Source organism: Molossus molossus, unplaced genomic scaffold (genome assembly GCF_014108415.1).
Source record: "Molossus molossus isolate mMolMol1 unplaced genomic scaffold, mMolMol1.p scaffold_m16_p_1, whole genome shotgun sequence".
Classification (NCBI taxonomy): domain Eukaryota; kingdom Metazoa; phylum Chordata; class Mammalia; order Chiroptera; family Molossidae; genus Molossus; species Molossus molossus.
Window position 1 is genome coordinate 114,793,703 of NW_023425344.1, and position 21,890 is coordinate 114,815,592.

The 21,890-nt window shown below is 39.4% G+C and overlaps 1 protein-coding gene across 2 annotated transcripts in view; it reads left to right on the plus strand.

The window, feature by feature from the left end:
* Positions 1-21,890, plus strand: part of OPTN (optineurin) — a 53,377-nt gene that overhangs the window by 10,751 nt on the left and 20,736 nt on the right. For both annotated transcript variants that reach the window (XM_036254719.1, XM_036254710.1), the window contains 7 exons: positions 1,810-1,992; positions 4,408-4,481; positions 6,602-6,736; positions 17,810-17,912; positions 19,096-19,211; positions 20,549-20,698; positions 21,721-21,814. In XM_036254719.1, the coding sequence (XP_036110612.1) occupies positions 1,810-1,992; positions 4,408-4,481; positions 6,602-6,736; positions 17,810-17,912; positions 19,096-19,211; positions 20,549-20,698; positions 21,721-21,814 (855 nt within the window). The remainder of the gene's footprint in view (positions 1-1,809; positions 1,993-4,407; positions 4,482-6,601; positions 6,737-17,809; positions 17,913-19,095; positions 19,212-20,548; positions 20,699-21,720; positions 21,815-21,890) is intronic.

Here is a 21,890-nt window from a genome sequence, read left to right on the forward strand (position 1 = left end):
TATGTTTCCTTGGTGTGAGTCATTACTAAAAGAGACAGCACACGCTTTTAACCTTTCCTTGTACACCTAACTTCATTTCACAATAAGTTGCTTTTCTCTAAGTAGATTCCTAGCAGGGGCCTGCTCCAGATGAAGACGACCATGATGATCTGGATGGTGGGAGGGGCCCCTGCCTACTGTGCTTTTTAATATTTCATGGACAAGCTGGTTTATGGTACAGGCACATGCCCTTCTGATACTTTTTGGTTCCACTGTGAGCCTTTGGATCTGTTTACCACTCCTTAGGAAATTTATCACAGAGGATGTGTGTGTGTGTGTGTGTACTTGTCAATTTTCATCCTCAGATAATCTCAAGTGTTTGTATTTAAGGTGATGCCATGCCCACAGAACAGTGTAGGTTTCCTGAGGAGGAGATCAGAGAGGTCGAGGAGGTCACAGCTGGCAGAGACCACAGAAACCATGTGGTACTGTGTCTTTCTTTCTAACTCAAGAAAACTGAGGCCAGACACGAAGCAAATCTACTCAAGGCAACACATTCACTGATCAGCTCCCGAGTAAAGCACCGCAGCTCAGCAGGGTCTTGCTTCTCTGACTTTGTCACATTCAGTAATTGCAATGGGATGAACACAATATGCACTTGACATTAGTGACATATTAATGTTTATTATTAATGTGTATAGAAGCTGAAATTTAATTTTTTTCTTTCGTTTCTAGCCTCTGAATTTTCAGTTTGCTTATTTATCCCCAGACTTACGTTTAACAATGTTAAAACAACAACACAGAGTATTATAGTACCCAGACTACATTCCTGGGAGAATTTTGAACCTTTCATTGTGTTTTTGCCATTACTGTACCAAGTGATGTCCTTGGTGCTTTGCTTTCTGAGTAGAGACATGACAGGTATGGGGAGAGTGGGATGGGCATACATTTGTTGGGGGAGGGGGGTAGAAACAAGAGGTTGAGTTGCATGTTATGTTCATTCCATTGCAATTACTGAATGTGGAGGGGGGTGGGCAAGAAGTTAAGTTGTGGCAGCTTTTTGTCCTTATTTTCTGGTATTTTTGGACTATAAGTTATAATTCTGCCATTGGCAAAGTCTGGTTGTTGTCTGTGTGTGTGTGTGTGTGTGTGTGTGCGTTTTAATATACTGCGAAAGCACCCTGGCTGGGTGGCTCGGTTGGAGCATGATCCTGTACACCTAAAGGTGGCAGGTTCCATTCCCAGTCAGGCACATGCTAGGTTGCATGCTCAATCCCTGGTTGGGGTGATTGATGTTTCTCTTTCAAATCAATATTTCTCTCTCTCTCTCCCCCCCCTCTCTAAAATCAATTTAAAAATAAAGCATTAAGCAGTTATTGGAAAATCGCTTTTTTTTTTTTAATTTATTGGGATGACACTGGTTAACAAAATTATACAGGTTTCAAGTATACAAAATTATACAGATACACAATTCCACAACATATGATCTGTACACTGTATTGTGTGTTCACCACCTCGAGTCAAGTCTCCATGCTGGTTGTTTATTTTCATGATACCAGATTATCCTAGCATGCTGAGGAAGCATGTCTTTCTTGTCATGAGGTTATTTCCATGTTTTTTATTATTTGAATACAATAAAATAATGTAAAAATGTTTATTTTAAACATTATATCAAAATAAATTGACAAGGAAAATTGAGAATTTTCTACTGTAAAGCACAGGGGACGAAGATGTTGAGAAACTGCCTTGCCAGTGGGTTTGTGGCACTCGAGTTTGATGCTGGGGCCTTAGTTTAATTCATTAATTTGCTTTTCTCCTCCTCATTTCCAGGACTCCACTGGGGACCCCAAGGTCCCCAAAGCAGAAGCAGATCAGGAAATGGAACAGCTGAAAACCCAAGTATCACGACTTCAAGCCGAAAAGGCAGATCTGCTGGGCATTGTGTCTGAGTTACAACTCAAGCTGAGCTCAGGTGGCCCCTCTGAAGACTCCTTTGTTGAAATACGGATGGCTGTAAGTATTTTGATTTTGTGTTAAGCAAATTTGATACAAATGCCACCGTTTCTTTTTCAACATAGAGAAGCCACTTAGTGGGGAAATTTCAGTGTAGCAAAGGTAAATTAGCTCTTGTTTTTTAAGTGTAATGATGTTTGTAAGAATTATCATAGCTGAAATGGAAAAACATCAGTTACCTTATATGATGAAATAGCTAGTCCTTGTTTCTAGTATCCTCACAAATCAGATATTGTGTGACAGACCTAAAAAGCAAAAAAAAAAAAAACATAAATTTTTTTCAGACCAGGTCGCAAAGCTGTGTTCAGCATTTCACTTAGGTGAGCAGAATCATAATCAGATACAGTAAACTAATGGCTTTACAACACTTTTTAATATTAGTACCCCATTTTCAAACAAGGACTTATGAATAAGAGGTGGAAGCCTGACCAGTTTGGCTCAGCATTTAGAATGTAGGTCCATGGATTGAAGCGTCTCAGGTTTGATTCCCAATCAGGTCAAGGGCACATACCTGGGTTGCAGGTTCATCCCTGGCCCCAGTTGGGGTCGTTCAGGAGGCAGCCAATCAATGTGTCTCTCTCACATCAATGTTTCTCTCTCCCTCCCTCCCTTCCACTCTATCTGAAAAAAATAAAATAATAAATAAATAAATGAAAAAATATCCTCGGGTGAGGATTAACAAAATAAAAAATATCTTTTTTTAAAGAATAAAAGAAGTGGAGAACAGGAGCAGAGCTGCTGTAGTTGTAGGTGGAGGGGCTGTCTCGACTTCTCTAACAGCAGCTACTCGGGAACCTCTGAGGACAGAGTGTGAAGCCAGTGCTGTCAAACTCTCTTTTATGTGCCCTCAAAGTGAAGTGAGCTATGCAAGATGGCATGTTCTAAGCACATGTGCAGCACCTGTCACGGCTGGGTCTGGGTGTGCGGCAGTCCTACTGAAAGGTGGATGAACCACAGAGGGGCCTCTGCCTGGCTACTAAAAGAGACTAAGAAGAGAAGGAAAAAACACGCAAAGATCCAGTCCTGTCATACACACTGTTATTTTAGCTTTGTCAAAGTGCATGTCTGATAAAGGAAAAGAAATTTATTGTGTCTCTGAAAGAGAAAAATGTACCTTGTAGATAAGGGGAGCTAGGGTGGGGGGATGAGGGCAGTTTGCAAAAAGCTAAACTACTGATGTGTCTGAAATATTAGAGTGTGACATTCCTTATTTTCTGGTTCATTTGCTGCACTGAAGATTGATAGAGGTAGAGAATGGCTCTTAAAAACCTTGCCATCCATGCCCCCTAGTACATTTTAGATGCATTAAAAGTCACTGAAATCAAGAGAATTAAAATACTTTTTGAAAGCATACTTTGCCAGAATACCCTTTCTGCAAATGACTAAAGATTATGAAATGCAAGTTTGATCAAAGAGCATTAACCTTCTGCAAATAACTGATAAAATTCAGGAAGTCCAAAGAACTTTTGAAGAGTTTCCAAAAGTCTTCTGCCTCCAGGGTGCATGGTTAACACTGATAAATGACAGTTATTTATTTTTTATGTCCCATTAAACAATTTTTATTTTTTGTTTGATAATGTCTCCTTTTTTTTATTGTATTGATTTTTTTTAATTTTTATTAATTTTTGTTGCAGATGTTTCTCTTTTTTCCCCCAGGCATCCTCCTCCCTGTCCTCCACCCCACCCCACCCCACCCCAGCATTGTTGTCTATGTCCATTGGTTACACATACAGGCATATAAGTTCTGTTATTTTTAGTGTAAACCTGGTTTCCTTGCCTTGCCTCTGTGAATTGGAAAGCACTGCCCAAGATTTAGGAAGAGTGTACACAATCAAAACTATCCAGAATATCTTTGTGTATTTTTGGAAGACTAGCCTGCTACTTCATTAGAATAAAAATGTCCTTCAAGTCATTGAAGGGTCTTAATCTTGTTTCCTAAATGACCCAAGATTAATAGGATTTCTAATAGGAGCTGACTGTGCTTTGTGAGCCTTGTTCGCAGAAAACTTAGCTTTGCTTCAGCAAGCTCTAGCATTTTGCATTTTAAAGGACTGTACAGGAAAGGTATGTGGAGTTGTCACTAGCTCTATGTGACCTTAAACTAGGAAAGAAGGGAACTGCCAAGGAGAACAGGAGATAAGCTTTCATATTATGCGGTCAGATTGACTGTGCTGAATGAGAGAAGACCAACTTCGGCTAGATATTTATAATCCTGACAGGGCATGTTGGGTGAGGGAAGGGTACATTTCCATTCCATTTGAATGACCAAATGTAAACATCTCACATTTAAATGTTTGGTAGGCTCCTTAGGTTGCATGCCATCAAAATTCTTGATCTTTTGCCTTTTTATCTTTCGATAGAGGATTTGTCTTATAGACATATTGTGTTAAATCCCTTTCATCTCTGCTTCTACAGGAAGGAGAAGCAGATGTGGCATTGAAAGAAATCAAAACGAGTTCTGGGCTCACAAGAATTGATTCCGCTGACATGTATGTAAAGAAAGATCAGGGCTGTGGACAGGCAGACTGGACAGTCTTGTCACTTCCAGGTCCCCACTGGGAGGTCAAACATCATGGGCTGAAAAAGTCACTTATTATTAATTTATACTAGGATCTTTAAAGAACGTTTGGTTTAAACGCTATTTAATGTTGTAGCTAATACTGGCAGAGACTAAAAACAAAGTTTGATGCCTTTTCAGGCTGATTAACCCTCACCACTCAAGGTGTTTCATCTCCTTCAGATAAAAAGTGAAAGCAACCTTGTTCTCAATCAAAAGACCTAAGTTTCCTAATTTGCATACCAATGCAGTTGGAGCTGCACCAGGCTGCCCAGCCTGATAAGTGGTATATTTCCATTTTCTCTGGCCTGCTCATTCCTGAGTACAAGCCAAGGTGACTAATACTACTACTGGGTAATCTTCTATAACAATGATGGTGCCCTGGCCGGTTTGGCTCAGCGGTTGGAGCGTCGGCCTGTGGTACAGAGAGACCCGGGTTCGGTTCCCACTAAGGGCACGTACCTCGGTTGCAGTTTGTCCCCGGCCCTGGTTGGTCGTGCGGGTGGCAGCCACTCGATGTGTTCCTTTCACATCGATGTTTCTCTCTCTCTCTCTTCCTCTCTCTCCCTCCTGCTCTATCTGAACAAAAAATGGAAAAATTTCCTCGGTTGAGGATTAAAAAAAAAACAATGATGGTTACTGCTGAGTCTCTGGGTGGTTCCTGAAGAGTGTCAAGTTGACCTGCCCCACGTACCTACTAGGAAGCAGACCTTGTAACTGGTGGGGGAACTTTGGGGAGATGGTAGAAGGATTGGGCCCCTGAGACTCTTGCACATAGCACTCCTCCAGGCGGGCTATCATCTCATCCTCCTAAGCCAGTTATTGCTGTATTCCTCTACTTAAAAGAGACAGTTATCTGAAAGTTTCTCTAAGGGTCTCTTCCCTTACAGACTTTTTAAAAAATATATTTATCTTTATTGTTGAGGGTATTACAGATGTCCCCCATTCCTCTCTCATAGACGTTTAATATCTTTCTTTTATATCTTGATGAATGTATTTATAAAACATGAAAATGGGTTGGTGGTGGTGTTGTTTTTCTGTTATGCTCCCAAGCACTTGTATAAGAGAGAAAATAAGTGTAGATAATATTCTTTCTTCAATCAGAGCAATTGGCATAAATGAAAGTTATTCCCTTTTTTTAATTAGAAAGTCTTCAGTTTTTCCCCATATTGCTTTTTTTTAAAAAAATATCAGAAGACTTGACTGGAAGTGGTAGGAAGGAAGAAAGCCTGTTTGAAATTTCCAGGCCACTTACTCCTCATTTAGGTCCATATGCACAGACCACTTCCTCTTTCAAGCCACACAGCTGTTTTCTAATTGTAGCTTCTTGATCCTGTTTGAAAGCATATTAAGGAGTCAGAGATTGATTTCTAGGTTTGGAGTTTGAGCTTAGGAGTTGGGAACCAGAATTTACTCCTGGCTATTTATTAGATGGGTGAATTGAGTAGATTACTGAAAGGGTAGCTGCTGTTAGCATTAGCGCAGTCATCCGGAATGTTTAGTTGTTGTAGCATTGGTCATGGTTCTGTTTGCTTGTCACTGAACTGCCTCTTGATTTAGTTATATTTTGAAATCAAGAAAAATATTTGACATACCAACAGTGCCTACCAACAGTTCCATTATTCTCAAGCCTGATTATGTGAATATCTTCTCAACTCGAGAAGGTGATGTTTCTGTCGAGTTGGAGACAGGCTGGTGGCCTGCATGTCACCACTGGCAGCATGTATGCTGTGTACTTTGACTGTGGTCCTCTTTGAGAGTAGTTCTCTAGAGAAGCTGGGCACTGGGAGCCAGGACTACCCTGCTCCGCTGTTTCTTTGGTTTCTGTGGTCTGCTGTTGTGAGCACATGCAGTGTAAAGCGAGCCTACTCATTAGTCTCCATTTTCCCTGGAAAGCAAGGAGGCCTGTAGCACTGGGGGCCACAGGGCCAGCTGTGCTTGGAGACTGTTCTGGAAAGCAGTTCCTTTAAGTTGGCTCCAATTATATTCTTAGACTTACACATTTCTGTTTTCTGATGAAAACCTTTTAACCTCTATACTGCCTTGATGTAGGAGCAGATCTGCAGAAGGTGCCAGAAATTATTTGGAATCTGAGGAATTAACTGTGAGCCAGCTCCTGCTTTGCCTAAGGGAAGGAAACCAGAAGGTGGAAAGACTTGAAAATGCACTAAAGGAAGCCAAAGAAAGGTATGAAATAGGTAAACTTGATATAAGCATGCCTTGCCTTTTTTTTTTTTTATCCTCATCCGAGGACATTTTTCCATTTTTTGTACAGACAGAGTGGGAGGGAGAGAGAGGAAGAGAGAGAGAGAGAAATATCGACGTGAAAGGGACACATCGAGTGGCTGCCACCCGCACGACCAACCAGGGCCGGGGACAAACTGCAACCGAAGTACGTGCCCATAGTGGGAACCGAACCCGGGTCTCTCCGGACCGCAGGCCGACGCTCTAACCGCTGAGCCAAACTGGCCAGGGCAATTGTCTTTTTTTTTTTTTAATTTTTTTTTTCTTTATTGATTTTAGAGAGAGAAGAAGGGAGAAGGAGAGAGAGAAGAAGGGAGAAGGAGAGAGAGAAGAAGGGAGAAGGAGAGAGAGAGAAACATCGATGAGAGAGAACATCAACTGGCTGCCTCCTGCATGCCCCTCACCCGGTATTTGGCCAACAGCCTGGGCATGTGCCCTGAATGGGAATTGAACCGGTGATCTCTTGGTGCATGGGTTGACTTAACCCCTGAACCACACTAGCCGGGCAGATTGTCTTTTTATTATAAGAGTTCATTGTATATTCTAGATACAAGGCCTTTATGAGGTTTTTGATTTGCAAATATTTTCTCCCATTCTGTGGATTATCTTTTCACTTATTTGATGGTATCATTTGTAGCACAATTTTTACTTTTATTTTTTTTTCTTTTGTCTCTTGTGCTTTTAGTATATCTAAGAAATCATTGACTAAGCCAAGGTCACAAAGATTCCCTCCTATGTTTTCTCCTAAGAATTTTATAGTTTTAATGCTTACATTAAGTCTATGATCCATTTTGAATTTTTTCTTTATGGTGTGAAATAAGAGTTCAACTTCATTCTTTGGTGTATGGATATCCAGTTTTCCTAACACCATTTGTTGAAAAGCTTATTCTTTCCCTCACTGAAGTGCCGTGGTACCTTGGGTAGAATCAACTAACCATAAAGGCAAAGATTAATTTCTGAACCTTCAATTATTGATCTATATATCCTTATGCCAGTACTACACTGTCTCAGTTACTATTGTTTTAGAGTAAATTTTGAAATTGAAAAGTGAGTCATCTAACTTTTTTCTTCTTTTAAAAGATGGTTTTGGTTATTTGAGGGTCCCTTGTATTTCTATATAAACTTAGGGCTAAGTTTGTTAATTTTGGGGGAGAGGAGAGAGCCAGCTGGGATTTTGTTAGGATTTGCATTGATTCTGGAGATCAATTTAGGGAGCACTGCCATCTTAACAATATTAAGTCTTCTGATTCATGGACATGGGATATCTTTCCATTTATGTAAGTCATCTTTAATCTCTTTCAGTGATGTTTTATAGTTTTCAGCATACAAGTCTTATACTCCTTTTTCAAAATGTATTCCTATATATTCTAGTGTTTTGGTGCTCTTATACATAAAATGGTTTTCTTAATTTCAGTTATGGATTATTCATTGCTAGTGTATAGATGTACAACTGATTTTTGTATATTGATCTTATAGCCTACAACCTTGCTGAACACACTTATTAGCATAAATATTTTTAAATGCATTCCTTAGTGTTTCTTACATGTAAGACAGCAGTTCTCAACCTGTGGGTCACGACCTCTTTGGGGGGTTCAAACGACCCTTTCACAGGGGTTGCCTAAGATATAACAGTAGCAAAATTACAGTTATCAAGTAGCAACAAAAATAATTTTATGGTTGGGGGTCACCACAACATGAGGAACTGTATTAAAGGGTCGCAGCATTAGGAAAGTTGAGAACCACTGAATAAGATAATGTCATCTACAAATAGAGATAGTTTTGCTTCTTCCTTACCAACTAGGATATTTTTTTCTTGTCTGATTGCAGTGGCTAGAACTTCCAGTACAATGTTAAATAAAAGTGGAAAGAGGAGACATCCTTGTCTTGTTCCTAATCTTAGGAAATCTTTCAGACTTTCACCATTAAGTATGATGACTGTTTGCTGTGGGTTTTTCACAGATGCTTTTATCAGGTTGAGAAACTCCCTTGTATTTCTAGTTTGTTGAAATTTTTATTTGAAAGGGTTTTGGATTTTGTTAAATTTTTATGTTTCTATGGAGAATGTATGGTGTGAGTTTTTTTTAAACCTTCACTAACATAATGTGTTACATTGATTGATTTTCAGATTTAAACCAACCTTTCATCCTGGATAAATCCCACTTGATTATGGTGTATAATCCTTTTTATATGTTGCTGGTTTGGGTTGCTCATATTTTGTTAAGGATTTTGCATCTTTATTCATAAGCAATATTGGTCTGTAGTTTTTCTGTTCTTGTGATGTCTTTGTCTGGTTTTGGTATAAGGGAAATACTTCCCTTACAGACTGTAGGATACACACACGGCACACAAACATACACACAGTTTGGGGTAAAATATATTTTATAGAGCTGTGAAGTGAATGGATGTCTATCTGTGAATGCACTTTTTAGAAATGCAAAGTGCTAGACCATATAAGACATGAGAGAGGTTATGCAGTAGTTCTAGGGTTCCAGTTTTTGTAACATTTAATCATAAATATACTATGACATAATCATTTCTCTCAGACATTTAAATGGCTCATTGACTTTAAAATTATAGTACTATAAGAAGCACTTTCTAACTGAAGCATTTTAAATTTTTAACTGTATGAATATCTATTCTTAAAATATGAAACATGTTATTTATTCAGAATGAGGTTAACCTGGAAGATACATCAGCATTTTTCTAATGACTTATTTGATTGTCAACTCTTTTTTAAGGTAAAAAAGGCATTGTAGCTCTAAATCTTAGTTTTTTGCCCCTTATTCCTACTGCTTAAAAAAGTGCAACGGTTGACCTCTAGGAGACTAGTACCATGTATTCTAATGAAGTAAAATATTTGTCCTGCCTTTTTGATAAATCCCAAAATATACAAATAATGCTCAGATAAATACATAAATAAAAGACTTTTTTCTACATCTTAATTATTACAGCTGATTTTATTTATTTTTTTACTTTAAATATTTTTTTACTTTTCAATTACAGTTGATATACAATATTATACTAGTTTCGGGTGTGCAACCCAGTGATTAGACATTATATAACTTACTAAGTGATTATCCTGAAAAATCTCAAACCCATCTAACACCATCCATAGTTATTACAATATTATTGACTACATTCCCTATGCTGTACTTTACAGCCTGTGACTATTCTGTAACTACCAATTTGTACTTTTTAATCCCTTCACCTTTTCCACCCATCCTTCTAACCCCACCTCCCATCTGGCAACCATCAAATGTTCTCTGTATGTATGAGTCTGTTTCTGTTCTGTTTGTTCATTTATTTTGTTTTTTTAGATTCAGTTGTTGATAGATATGTATTTATTGCCATATTGTTATTCATATTTTAAATCTGTTTTTCATCTTAAAGAAGACTCTTTAATATTTCATGTAATGCTCGTTTGGTGGTTATGAACTTTAGCTTTTTCTTGTCTGGGAAGGTCTTCATATGTCCTTTAATTCTAAATGATAGTTTTGCTGGGTAGAGTAATCTTGGTTGTAGGTCCTTCCTTTTCATCACTTTGAATATTTCTTGCCAATCCTTCTGACCTGCAAAGTTTCTGTTGAGAAATCAGCTGACAGTCTTAGGGTAGCTCCCTTGTAGATAACTGCTTTTCTCTAGCTGCTTTTATGATTCTCTTTGTCTTTAACCTTTGGCATTTTAATTATGATGTGTTTTGGTGTGGGCTTCTTTAAATTCATCTTGTTTGGGATTCTCAGCACTTCCTGGACTTGTATGTCTATTTCCTTCACCAGGCACCTCCATGATATAAATGGTAGTACCTTTGAAGTTGTCCCAGAGGCTCCTTATACTGTCCTCATTTCTTTTATTCTTTTTGCTGTTCTGATTGGGTGTTTTCTGCTTCCTTACCATCAAAATCTCTGATTTGATCCTCTGTTTCACTGTTGATTTCCTGTAATGTATTCTTTATTTCAGTTAATGTATTCTTCATTTCTGAGTGGTTTTTATTTATGTTTTCTAGATCCACTTTTATATTTCCTATCTCTTTGTTGAGTTTCTCACTAAGTTCATCTACTCTTCCCCTAAGTTCATTGAGCATCCTTAAAACCAGTGTTCTGAACTGTGCATCTAGTAGATTGCTTGTCTCCATTTTATTTAGTTCTTTTTCTGGAATTTTCTTCTTTCATTTGGGACATGCTTCTTTGTCTCCCCATTTTGGCAGATACCCTCTGTTTATCTCCAGGGCTTGGTAAAGTGGCCTTATGTAGTAGGTGTCCTGTAGAGTCCAGTGGCACAGCCTCTGCATTCACCAGAGCTGGGCACTCCAGGTGTGTTCCCCCATTTGGGCTGGTACCCCCTCCTATTGTAATTGAGCCTTGATTGCCAATTGGAGTTGGCATGTCAATGGAAGGGATATACCCTCAAGCCAACTGGCTACAAGAACTTACTACAACCACCCTGGAGGATCTGCTGTGTAGGGGCTGACCCGATTTAGCAGGACTTATTTCAGCAGGACTTCGGTGCCTGATGAGTCTGCCCCTTGAGTGTGTTGCTTGTGGAGGTGGTTGGTGATGCTTTGACATGGTCTAAAAGTGGTCTGAAGCTGTCTACCAGATGCATTGGCTCTGGGGCCTCTGGGAAGTGCAGGCCAAGGTCTGCTGCCACCTGTGTTGTGCCCAGGGTCACCCAGCATGAGCAACAAAGCAATCTGCAGATGGCCATTACTTATGCTGGGCTTAGAGGTGCCCAGAAGAGACCAAGCTGCAAACCAAGGTCAGCTGCCATTAGTGCCAGGCCTGGGGCCACTTCACAAGAGGTACAGTGCACACTGAGGCCTGATGCTACTCGTTTGAGAAATTTTAGGGCAGTCTGAAGCATGAGCCAGGACAAGCCATTCATATGGAAAAGCCACTAGAAACAGCTTGGGTGGGCCCACAAGTTGGGTGGGGCAGGGACTCAGGGAATCACCAGGGTGGACAAAAGAGTGATAGCCAGGTTGATGGAGGCTCAGATATGGTACCCACCTGCTGGCTCTGTGCAGGGAGGGCTCAGAAAAGGAACAGTGGTCTCTGCCAGTACCTCTGCCTGGGAGAAAGCTGCCCCTCCAGCTCTTTCCCTGATGCCAGACACTTCAGTTCCTCCCCATGTGTCCCTGTGCTTTTCAAGATGCTGCCCCAGCACTGGAACTCAGAGCAAGTGAGTGCTGGTTTTTACAGCCAGAAGTTATTGGGGACTTTTCTTCCTTGCACTGGAACCCTGGGCTGGGGGGGGCTGGTGTAGGGATGGGACTCTTGCTCCTCAGGGAGGACCTCTGGAGCCTTGCTATCCCTCCTGATTTTTTTTTGTTTTGTTTTTTTAATCCTCACCCTAGGATATTTTTCTATTTTTATCTTCAGATAAAGTGGGAGGGAGGGAGAGAGAAAGAGAGGGAGACAGAGAAACAGCGACATGAAAGGGACACACGGACTGGTTGCCTCTCGCACGACCCTGACCAGGGCCGGGGACCAACTGCAACCGAGGTACGTGCCCTTGACCAGACTCGAACCCGCAACTCTTTGGTCTGCAGGCTGATGCTCTAACCTCTGAGCCAAACCAGCCAGGGCTATCCCTCCCAATTTTTATCTGCCACACACCACACATGGATGTGGGACCAGCCAGTTCTGCATCTCCGCCCCTCGTACCAGTCTCAATGTGGTTTCTTTATATCCTTAGTTATAGGAGTTCTGTTTAACTAGATTTCAGGTAGTTCTGAATGATGGTTGTTGTGTAATTTAGTTGTAATTTTGATATGGTTGTAGGAGGATGTGAGTGCTGCACTTCCCTACACCACCATCTTATTACAGCTGATTTTAAAGGGAAAATGTTATACTTTAATAGTCAAGAGTAATCAATGTGTTAGTTTATTTGGGGCATGTTTCCTCCTGTACGTTTCCTCTGTACACCATTCTAAGTGTCAAGTTTAGCCAGTAATTCATCCTTTATTAGACAACATAATTAGCTTTGATAACAAAAATGTAAACTTAGGCCCTGGCCAGTGTGATTCAGTGGTTAGAGCATCAGTCTGTGCATCAAAGGGTCGTGGGTTCGATTCTCGGTCAAGGGCACATGCCCAGGTTGCCAGTTCGATCCCCAGCCTCTCTCTAAAAAGCAATGGAAAAATATCTTCAGGTGAGGATTAACAACAACAACAACAAAGTATAAACAGCTCTATCTGGTTTGGCTCAGTGGTTGGAATATTGGCCCGAAAACTGAAGAATCACAGGTTCAATTCCTGATCAAGGGCATATACCTCAGTTTCTGGTTTGATCCCCAGCCCCAGGCAGGGTGTCATGTAGGAGGCAGCCAATCAATGTCTCTCTCATATCGATGCCCTCCCCCCAACTCTATCTAAAAATCAATGGAAAAATATCCTTGGGTGAGGGTTAAAAAAATAAAAAGTGTAGCCTGGCCCATCAGGCTCAGTGGATTGAGCATCGTCCTGTGGACTGAGAGGTCCCAGTTCATTTTCCAGTCAGGGCACATTCCCGGATTGCAGGCTCGATCCCCAGGAGGGGGCATGCAGGAGGTGGCTGATAAATGTTTCTCTTTCACATAGCTGTTTCTCTCTCTCCCTAAAAAATCAAAACATATCTAAAATAAATAAATAAATAATTTAAAAAGTATACACTTAGGAACTTGCTAATTATATACCCTGATCTTTTATATATATTCCTGCTTTCAAAATAATTAAAGCTTTATGGCTGGAGGCTACGAGGCATAGCTCTTCAGATGGCAGCTAGAAAGTCAGGCCTGCTTTTTTTTGTTTTTAATCCTCACCCGAGGACATTTTTGCATTTATCTCCATATAGAGTGGGAGGGAGAGAGGGGAAGAGAGAGAGAGAAACATCAACATGAGAGAGACACATCGAGTGGTTGCCACCCGCACAACCCCAACTGGGGCTGGGGACAAACCACAACTAAGGTACGTGCCATTAGCAGGAACTGAATCCGGGACTCTCTGGTCCACGGGCCAAAGCTCTAACCACTGAACCAAACCAGCCAGGGTGTCAGGCCTGCTTTGAGATGGATGTTTCACTAGTAAAGGGTCCCTTTCTCAATTGGATTAAAATTCTGCTTTGTGCTTCCCTCACTACTTAACAACTGGCAAGTCAGTGATTAGTTGCCGACATTAATGTTCTCTTTGTGGATATCAAATGATGATTCTCCCTAGTTAAGGCAGGACTGAAACCTAGCAATAAACCAGTGATATGTGAACAACTTGGCTTGATTTACACACTATATAGAATATGATGAAAATACATTCCATGTCTTTTTTTCTCAAATAAATAAGTAAATCTTTAATCATTTTCATTTCTCTAGTGAGAAACAGGGGTATACATAATCTAAAATTCATTTTGAACAATTTGGGATGATATGTGGGCAGGGGGACAGTAACTTTGTCTTTCTTTCTTTGTTTACCAAGATTAATAAGTCACGTTTTTGTGTTTTCTAAGCAAACTTAAACTGACAACCAATTTGGAGATGGTAAGTGTGGCCCAGAAAAATCAAGAAGTAGCAGGGAAAAGTCAGCCCAAGATGGAAAATTTGCCCTAGAAAATTAAGATAGGCTTTAAGTCAAATGTAGGTCAAGATGCTGCTGAAGTGTGTGTGAGAGGTGTGATAAAGGCTCTCCTTCAACCCTGCACCAAGTGGCTCATAATCCACTTATTTACTTATCTGGCAACAGTGTCTGTGCACCAATTAGGTTTGGTAATTTGCAACAAATACCAATATTGTTTGTTTTATTTTTTTTTATCACCACTAAGTTCCTCTTTAAAAATCAGTTTTGCACCCTGACCAGTTTGGCTCAGCTGTTAGAGCATTGGCCTGCGGTCCGGAGTTCGGTTCCCGCTAAGGGTATGTACCTCAGTTGCAGTTTGTCCCCGGCCCTGGTTGGGTCATGTGGGTGGCAACCACTCAATGTGTCCCTTTCACGTCAATGTTTCTCTCTCTCTCTCTCTCCCTCCCACTCTATCTGAACAAAATATCAAAAAATGTCCTTGGGTGAGTACTAAAAAAAAAAAAATCAGTTTTCCATGCATATAGTTTAAAGAATATTTTATAAGCTTTTATGGAAAAACAGCAGCTCCTTGACCAAATCCCCCACCTCCTTCTCCTACTTCCCGGAAAACCACTTTCAACATATTTAGCTGGTTCTTTTGATATTTATCGTCATACATCAGGTTTAAATTGCTACCTAAAATGTCCCCCCTATTTTAAACATAATCTATTGACCTCCCACTCTGAAAGATGAAGATTTAATTGTCTTTCACCCCCATCATCATCACACCCATATACTTCTGGACCCTTCCTCTCCCAGCCCAACTCTGAAATTGATTACAGTACATTGATATTTAGTTAGATCACTAATCAGTGTTCAGATTATTATACACACACACAGTTCTCAGATAAGCCGTGTTCTATGTCTTGACCACTTCTCCTTTTTTATCCCTATGAATAAGTACCTTTTTAAATTTCGCTTATTTTACCCCTACGGTTTCCCACACATGTTAGTACTGTCCAGTAGTAGTCTTTTCTTGAAGACTGGAGGCTGGACTGGTTGATTTCTGGGGCCTGCTGTATTTCAGTTATCTTGGAATCTCTTTGTCATCATTCTGCAGAATTCCTTCAGCTCTCTGGTGTTGGATCACCTGTTCCTTGAATCCAGTGTTTTCTTACTCTTAAAAAAAAATTTTTTTTTTTTCAAATAGAGCTCACCACATCTCTACTAATTTACTAAGAAAGAAATATGGGGAGTATATTTTCTAAGATCTGCAGATCTGAAAATCTGTCTTCATACTTTATGGATAGTTTGGCTAGATATAAAATTCTATATTGGACATAATTTTCCCTCTGAAATTTGAATGTATTACTTCATTGTATTATAGCTTCTGATATTATTGCTGAGAAATCCATTATAATTTGATTCTTAATCTTCTGGAATGAAACGTCTCATGTGCTTTGGTGTGAGCCTGTTTTTCACGCATTTGTTCTGGACATGTGGGCTCTTCCATTTTGCAAACTTGTGTCCTTCAGTTCTTAAAAAATTATCTTGAGTTAATTTAGTTACAATCTGTCTCTTTAAAAAAAATTTTTTTTCCCTTCATTGATTTTAGAGAGAGGCGAAGTGAGAGGGAGAGAGAGATAGAAATATTGATGAGAGAGAACATCGATTGGCTGCCTCCTACATGACCCCCACTGGGGATCAGGCCCACAACCTGGGCATGTGTCCTGACCGGGAATAGAACCAACAACCTCCTGGTGCATGGGTAGACTCTCAACCCCTGAGCCACACCGGCCAGACTAGTTGCAATCTCTTATCCTCAATTTTTTTATGTTCTCTCTAGCACCACTCATTATGAATTGGACCTCCTGGACAAATCCTCTAATTTTCTTAACTCAGTCCTCTTCTTTCTTTCCTCTTTTCTGATACATTTGATGAACTTTCATCTTCCTTTTTGGAGGGAGGGTGGGGGCCTTTGAATGTTCCTTTTTTATAATGTTGCATTTTGTTATGGTTGTAATGTTTCCTGTGTCTTTAAGGATATTAATGATAGTTCTTTGGAAGTTCCAACCCCCACTCCAGCATATTCTAATTTCAGTAGGTTGCTTTTTTGTTGTTGTTTACTTTTTTCTGTTTCAGTTTAAGATTTTCCTCAAACGTCTGGTCATCTTGGCTGTCTGATCATGTATGCACATGTAGGCAGATCTGTCTGGTAGATTTCCTTGGGGAACCCCATGTCAGAAACTTAAAATCTTTTCTCTCCTCCTGGTCACATACTCCAGAGGAAATTCTTCCAGTCTCCTGCCTGGAGCATACTTTTCTAGATGTCTGGATTCTTCAGATAAGTAGACGACTGAGGGTCTCAGTATTCTGTGGTGTAAGCTCCCCTCTTTTCAGTAGGAAATCCAAACCCTCAACTCTGATTAATGAAGGGTCCCTTTATTTTACTATCTTCTAATCCTTCTTAAACATACCCCACCTTTATCCCCATGTCCAGAGGTACTTGTTGTCACTAACTCCTGAGCCTTTTGAGTCCCACAGTGCAAACCGAGTTACACCTTGACTCTGTTGGCTTCAGATCCAGAGTTTTGGGGCTGCCAAGTCAGTTCCTATTCACACCTATGCTTCCCAAATCCTACTATTATTTCTTCTCCCTTTCTCTTTGCTCTTGTAGTACATGGCTTTTTAAAAGTCATTTTAGGCCTGGCCAGTTTTGCTCAGCGGTTAGAGTGTTGGCCTGCAGACCGAAGAGTCTTGGGTTTGATTCCGGTCAAGGGCACGTACCTCTGTTGTGATTGGTCCACAGCCCTGGTTGGGGTCATGCCAGAGGCAATCAGTCGATGTGTCTGTCTCACATCGATGTTTCTCTCTCTCTCTCTCTCTCTCTCTCTCCTACTCTATCTGAAGATAAAATGGAAAAATGTCCTCGTGTGAGGATTTTTTTAAAAAGTCATTTTAGTGGGGTTTGGAGTGGGAGAAATCTACCATATTTAACCACAAGTCTCTGTTTCATTTTTATTGGGATAGCTTTCATTTGATTATGATTCATTGGAAGGATATTGCCGCATTTGTTTGTTTTTAGGGACTTGTAAACTTAGATAGGTCCAAAAAGGAAAAGTCTTTCCTTCTCTGCTGAATCTTTATAAAGGACACAAACACTCATGTAACACACAAGCATGCACATGTGTACAGACACAAACACAAATTTAAAAAACATTTCTGTTTATGTCAGTGACATGAAAGAGTCAGTGTTTTTCAGTCTTCAGGATGAGTTATACCTTTTCCGCTGTGTGCATTCATCTCTTAAATAAGTTCTAGCCAATTTTAGGATGAAAGCTCAACCAAAGCCATTACATTGAAAGCAAAGAGATTTTGAAGACCCCTGATCCTTTACCCAAATTTTGAAAAATGTTCTTTTTGGTGCTTCTGCAATTGTTATTCCTTTTGAATCCAAAGACAAAGTAAATTTTCTCTATTCTATAATTTTTTAGAATTTCAGATTTTGAAAAGAAAGCCAATGATCATTCTGAGATTGAGACCCAGACAGAGGGGAGCACAGAAAAGGAGGAAGAAAAGGAGAAAGACACAGAAACGGTGGGTACTAAGATTGTAAGACTGCTTTCACATCCATGATGGATGTAAGAGTAATACAGAACCTGGAGTCGAATCTTGTGATGTATTATTAGCTTTAGAAATATAGAAATCATTGTAATGTTGAATATTTTCTTTTTCTGTTATATTCCCTTGTTCTGATTTGAATTTCATTCATTGTAAGTTGTAGTGAGATGTATTCCTATCATAGTGATTGTAGGAAATCACTCTTCTACCTCTTCTTGACTGATTTCCTCTCCTAAATTGCTAAGTGAACAAGCCTTCTAAGTGAGAAAGCCTGCTAAGTGAGAAAATATTGCCTACTTTATAATGAGATCATTTAAGGATATGGCTCAGAAACTTGAATAGAAGTGAAAAATCTTGGTTCTATCTCACTACTGATTTGAATAAAGCAGTTTAAATGAGAAAGGTTCGTGCTTATATAGGCATTGTTTCATGGGAACTCATTGACTGTCTTAGAATCTGCAAATATTGTCTTAAACCTAGAGAAAGTTGATGAAGCCGGGAAGTGGTAAGAGCCACAACAGCCCATGCAATTTAGCTAATTCATTTATTTAACAAATATATACTGAATGCCTACTGTATGCCATGCTCAGGGCTAAGACCCCTATTTTCCAGGAAATGGAGAATATTTTAAAAACTGAGATGAAGAGACAACCTGTGAATAATAATACCCAATTGACTAATTAGACAACCAATAATAGAGAAAGAAATACTGGGACTTCCAAAGCACCATAAAACTCATTGACAAAAATTCTAGAGCTACCAGGAGAAAGGTGGTACAGAGGAAATAGTTGAGTAAACTAGAAACATAAATTAGCCAGGAATATGGGTTTGAGTTGCTATCTGGATAAATTAGACTGTGCTTTGCAACCGCTGTAATCTGTGCGCCCCTGAACCATGGTTGGGATTCATTTTAATTTTGATCACATTATTATCACAAGTGCATCCCAATTCATCTGTTAATGCTCTATAAGGAAACAGAGTTATATCCAAAACATTTTTCTTCATACAAGATATTTGGGGCATTCATTGTCAAAAGTTTAATCAATTTACCAGTCAGTCTTAACTGGACACTAATGGTTCACACTGTTTCCTCACAAAGAGGTGCATTTAATCTCTGATGTGGATCACATATGTATGTTTGGGATTTCCTGGGTGACAGGTTGGAAGTGAAGTGGAAGCCTTGAAACTTCAGGTGACAACCCTGTTTAAGGAGCTTCAAGAGGCTCATACGAAACTCAGTGAAGCTGAGCTAATGAAGAAGCGACTTCAAGAAAAGTAAGAATGAGAGGAATGTTATCTTCCTTCAAAAAGTGTACATTTTAATAAAATATATTACTACATAAAAACATAGTTTTGTTACTGTGTTATTGACCAAAAGAAAAATAGAGACCTAATTAAAATATGAATTCAGAAAATACTAATGTTTGGGTTAACGTACAGGTTAATATACAAACATGAAATACTTGTAGTAATAGGGGGGAATGGGGCCCTGGGCACTCTGATTCTGCTGTTTGGGGGCATTTGTTAAGCATACGGGCCTGTGTGAGGCCCTGAAAAAGCAGTGAGCTGGATTTCTTGCGACTCACCTGAGCTGACAGCATTAATGTGAACAAACATAAGAGAAAGCTGCAAGTAGCAAGAAGAACTTGAGTGAGATTTATTTAGAAAAAAATTTCAATTAGTTATAAAGGCTAATATATAAATTGAGAATTTTGCATTTGCTGGTTTCTCTTGATGTAAGAAGTTACCCCAAAATTTAAGAAAGCTGAGTTGATGTTCTTTTGGCTTAGTTGGCAAACATATTTCCAGCATAACACACACACGTTTCCTTGGAGTTACACTTTCTAAGCATGGCAGTTACAGCTAAGGATTTTGGCCAAACAGACCTAGGTTAAAATACAAATCTGCAACTTATTTGTGGTATTAACCTTGGGCAAGTTAAATAACTTTAACCTTTCTGAGCTTTAGTTTTATTATTTGTAAAATGTGTATCATAATTCCTATGTCATGGTAAACGAGATCATGTTTAACATGCTTGGCATTGATGCCTTGCACATAACTTCACTGGTTCATATTTGCTATTATTATATTGAAATTCTTTTTCTGACCTTTAAGAGGACTTAGGGTACTTCCTTTTCCCCTGTTGAATCTTTGTCAGAAGTCACAGTCTTTGTGCTTAACAGAACCCATCACTTTTTAAAATACAAAAGATATCCATGGATCACTGTAAGAGAGGCATCTTTAGCCAATTTACTACTCTAGTCTGTGACTAAACAACATAAATATATTTTCATGACTACTTAAAACGATTATTCCATGTGGGCAGTAGTTTGAGTGATCTTCTATCTGTGCTTTTTAATATTAGGGTTTAGAAATTCGTAAATTTTTAAAAACCTGTATTTTTTTTATGTGTAGGCATAAGGGTTCAGAAATACTACTTGCTTCTAGTAAAGAAGCAAGGAGGATAAAATATTTTATTTTATACAGTTAAATCCTCGAAAAATGCAATCCCCAAATTCTTTATATTTGCTACATAATCTTGGGATTTGTTTAAAAACCACTGAAAAATGAAGGAGCCTTGTTTATCCTCATGCTATTTTTATCTTTCATAGATGTCAGGACCTTGAAAGAAAAAATTCTGCAGTCCCATCAGAGCTGAATGAAAAGCAAGAGCTTGTTTATAATAACAAAAAGTTAGAGCTACAAGTGGAAAGCATGCGATCAGAAATCAAACTGGAGCAAGGAAAAACAGAAGAGGAAAAGTGAGTATGCTGTGACTGAATGCTACCCAAGAAAAGAAAATAGAATAGCTTTTATACAGATTGGAATTAGACTTTGAGAATACATTTAAATTTCTTCTCATTTGAAGGCGTACTGGGAGACTTTTCTAAGGAGATAAAATTTAACTTTTAGTGTAACAAAATTATGAAAATTACTTTGTAATCTTATTTTGACTTTTTTGGAAAAAACTGTTTTCTTTGCAAGTAAGAAAATGCTTGTAGGTGGTAGGATGGTAAAAGTAGGAGAAAAGAGTCCTTGCTGGTGTGGCTCAGTTGGTTGAGCACTGTCCTGTGCACCAAAAGGTTGCCAGGTCAATTCCCAGTCAGTTTCAGGTTTGGTCCCTGGTTGGGGTGGGTGTTGGAGGCAATCAATTGATGTTTCTCACTCTTAAAAAAAAAATCAATAAAAACATTTTTTTCTTGCCCTGGCCAGTTTGGCTCAGTGGTTGTTAGAGCATCAGCCTGCAGACCAAACAGTCTTGGGTTTGAGGGAGGCAACCAATCGGTGTGTCTCTCTCACACTGATGTTTCTCTCTCTCTCTCTCCTCCTTTCCCTACCACTCTAGCTGAAAATAAGTGGGAAAATATCCTCCAGTGAGGATTTAAAAAACAAACATTTTGCCCTGGCCAGTTTGCTAAGTGGTTAGAGCGTCCGCCCGCCAACCAATGAGTTGCAGGTTTGATTCTGGTCAGGGGCACATACCTTGGTTGTGGTTCGTCCCTGGCCCTGGTTGGGTCCTATGGGAGGCAACCAGTCAATGTGGCTCTATCACATCAATGTTTCTCTCTGTCTCTCTCTCTCTTCCTCCCTCCCACTCTATCTGATAATAAGTAGAAAAATATCCTCAGGTGAGGAATAAAACAAACACATTTTTTTCTTTTTTTTTAAAGTAGGAGAAAAGATTTTGCTACTTTTGAGTGTTCAGAAGAATGTTGGGAGGCAAGACTGTAAGTTACTATGATATTTTCTCCAAGATTCCATTTCTCAATTTCTTTTTAAACAGGTCCAAATTAGCCACTCTACAGTTCACACACAACAGGCTTCTTCAAGAATACAGTAATGCATTGAAAACAATTGAAGAACTAAAACAAAAAGAGGTACTCATAGAAAAATATTACCTTGATAGCCTAGTAAGGACGGAAATTATTGAACATTTTATATGTAAAATAGTTG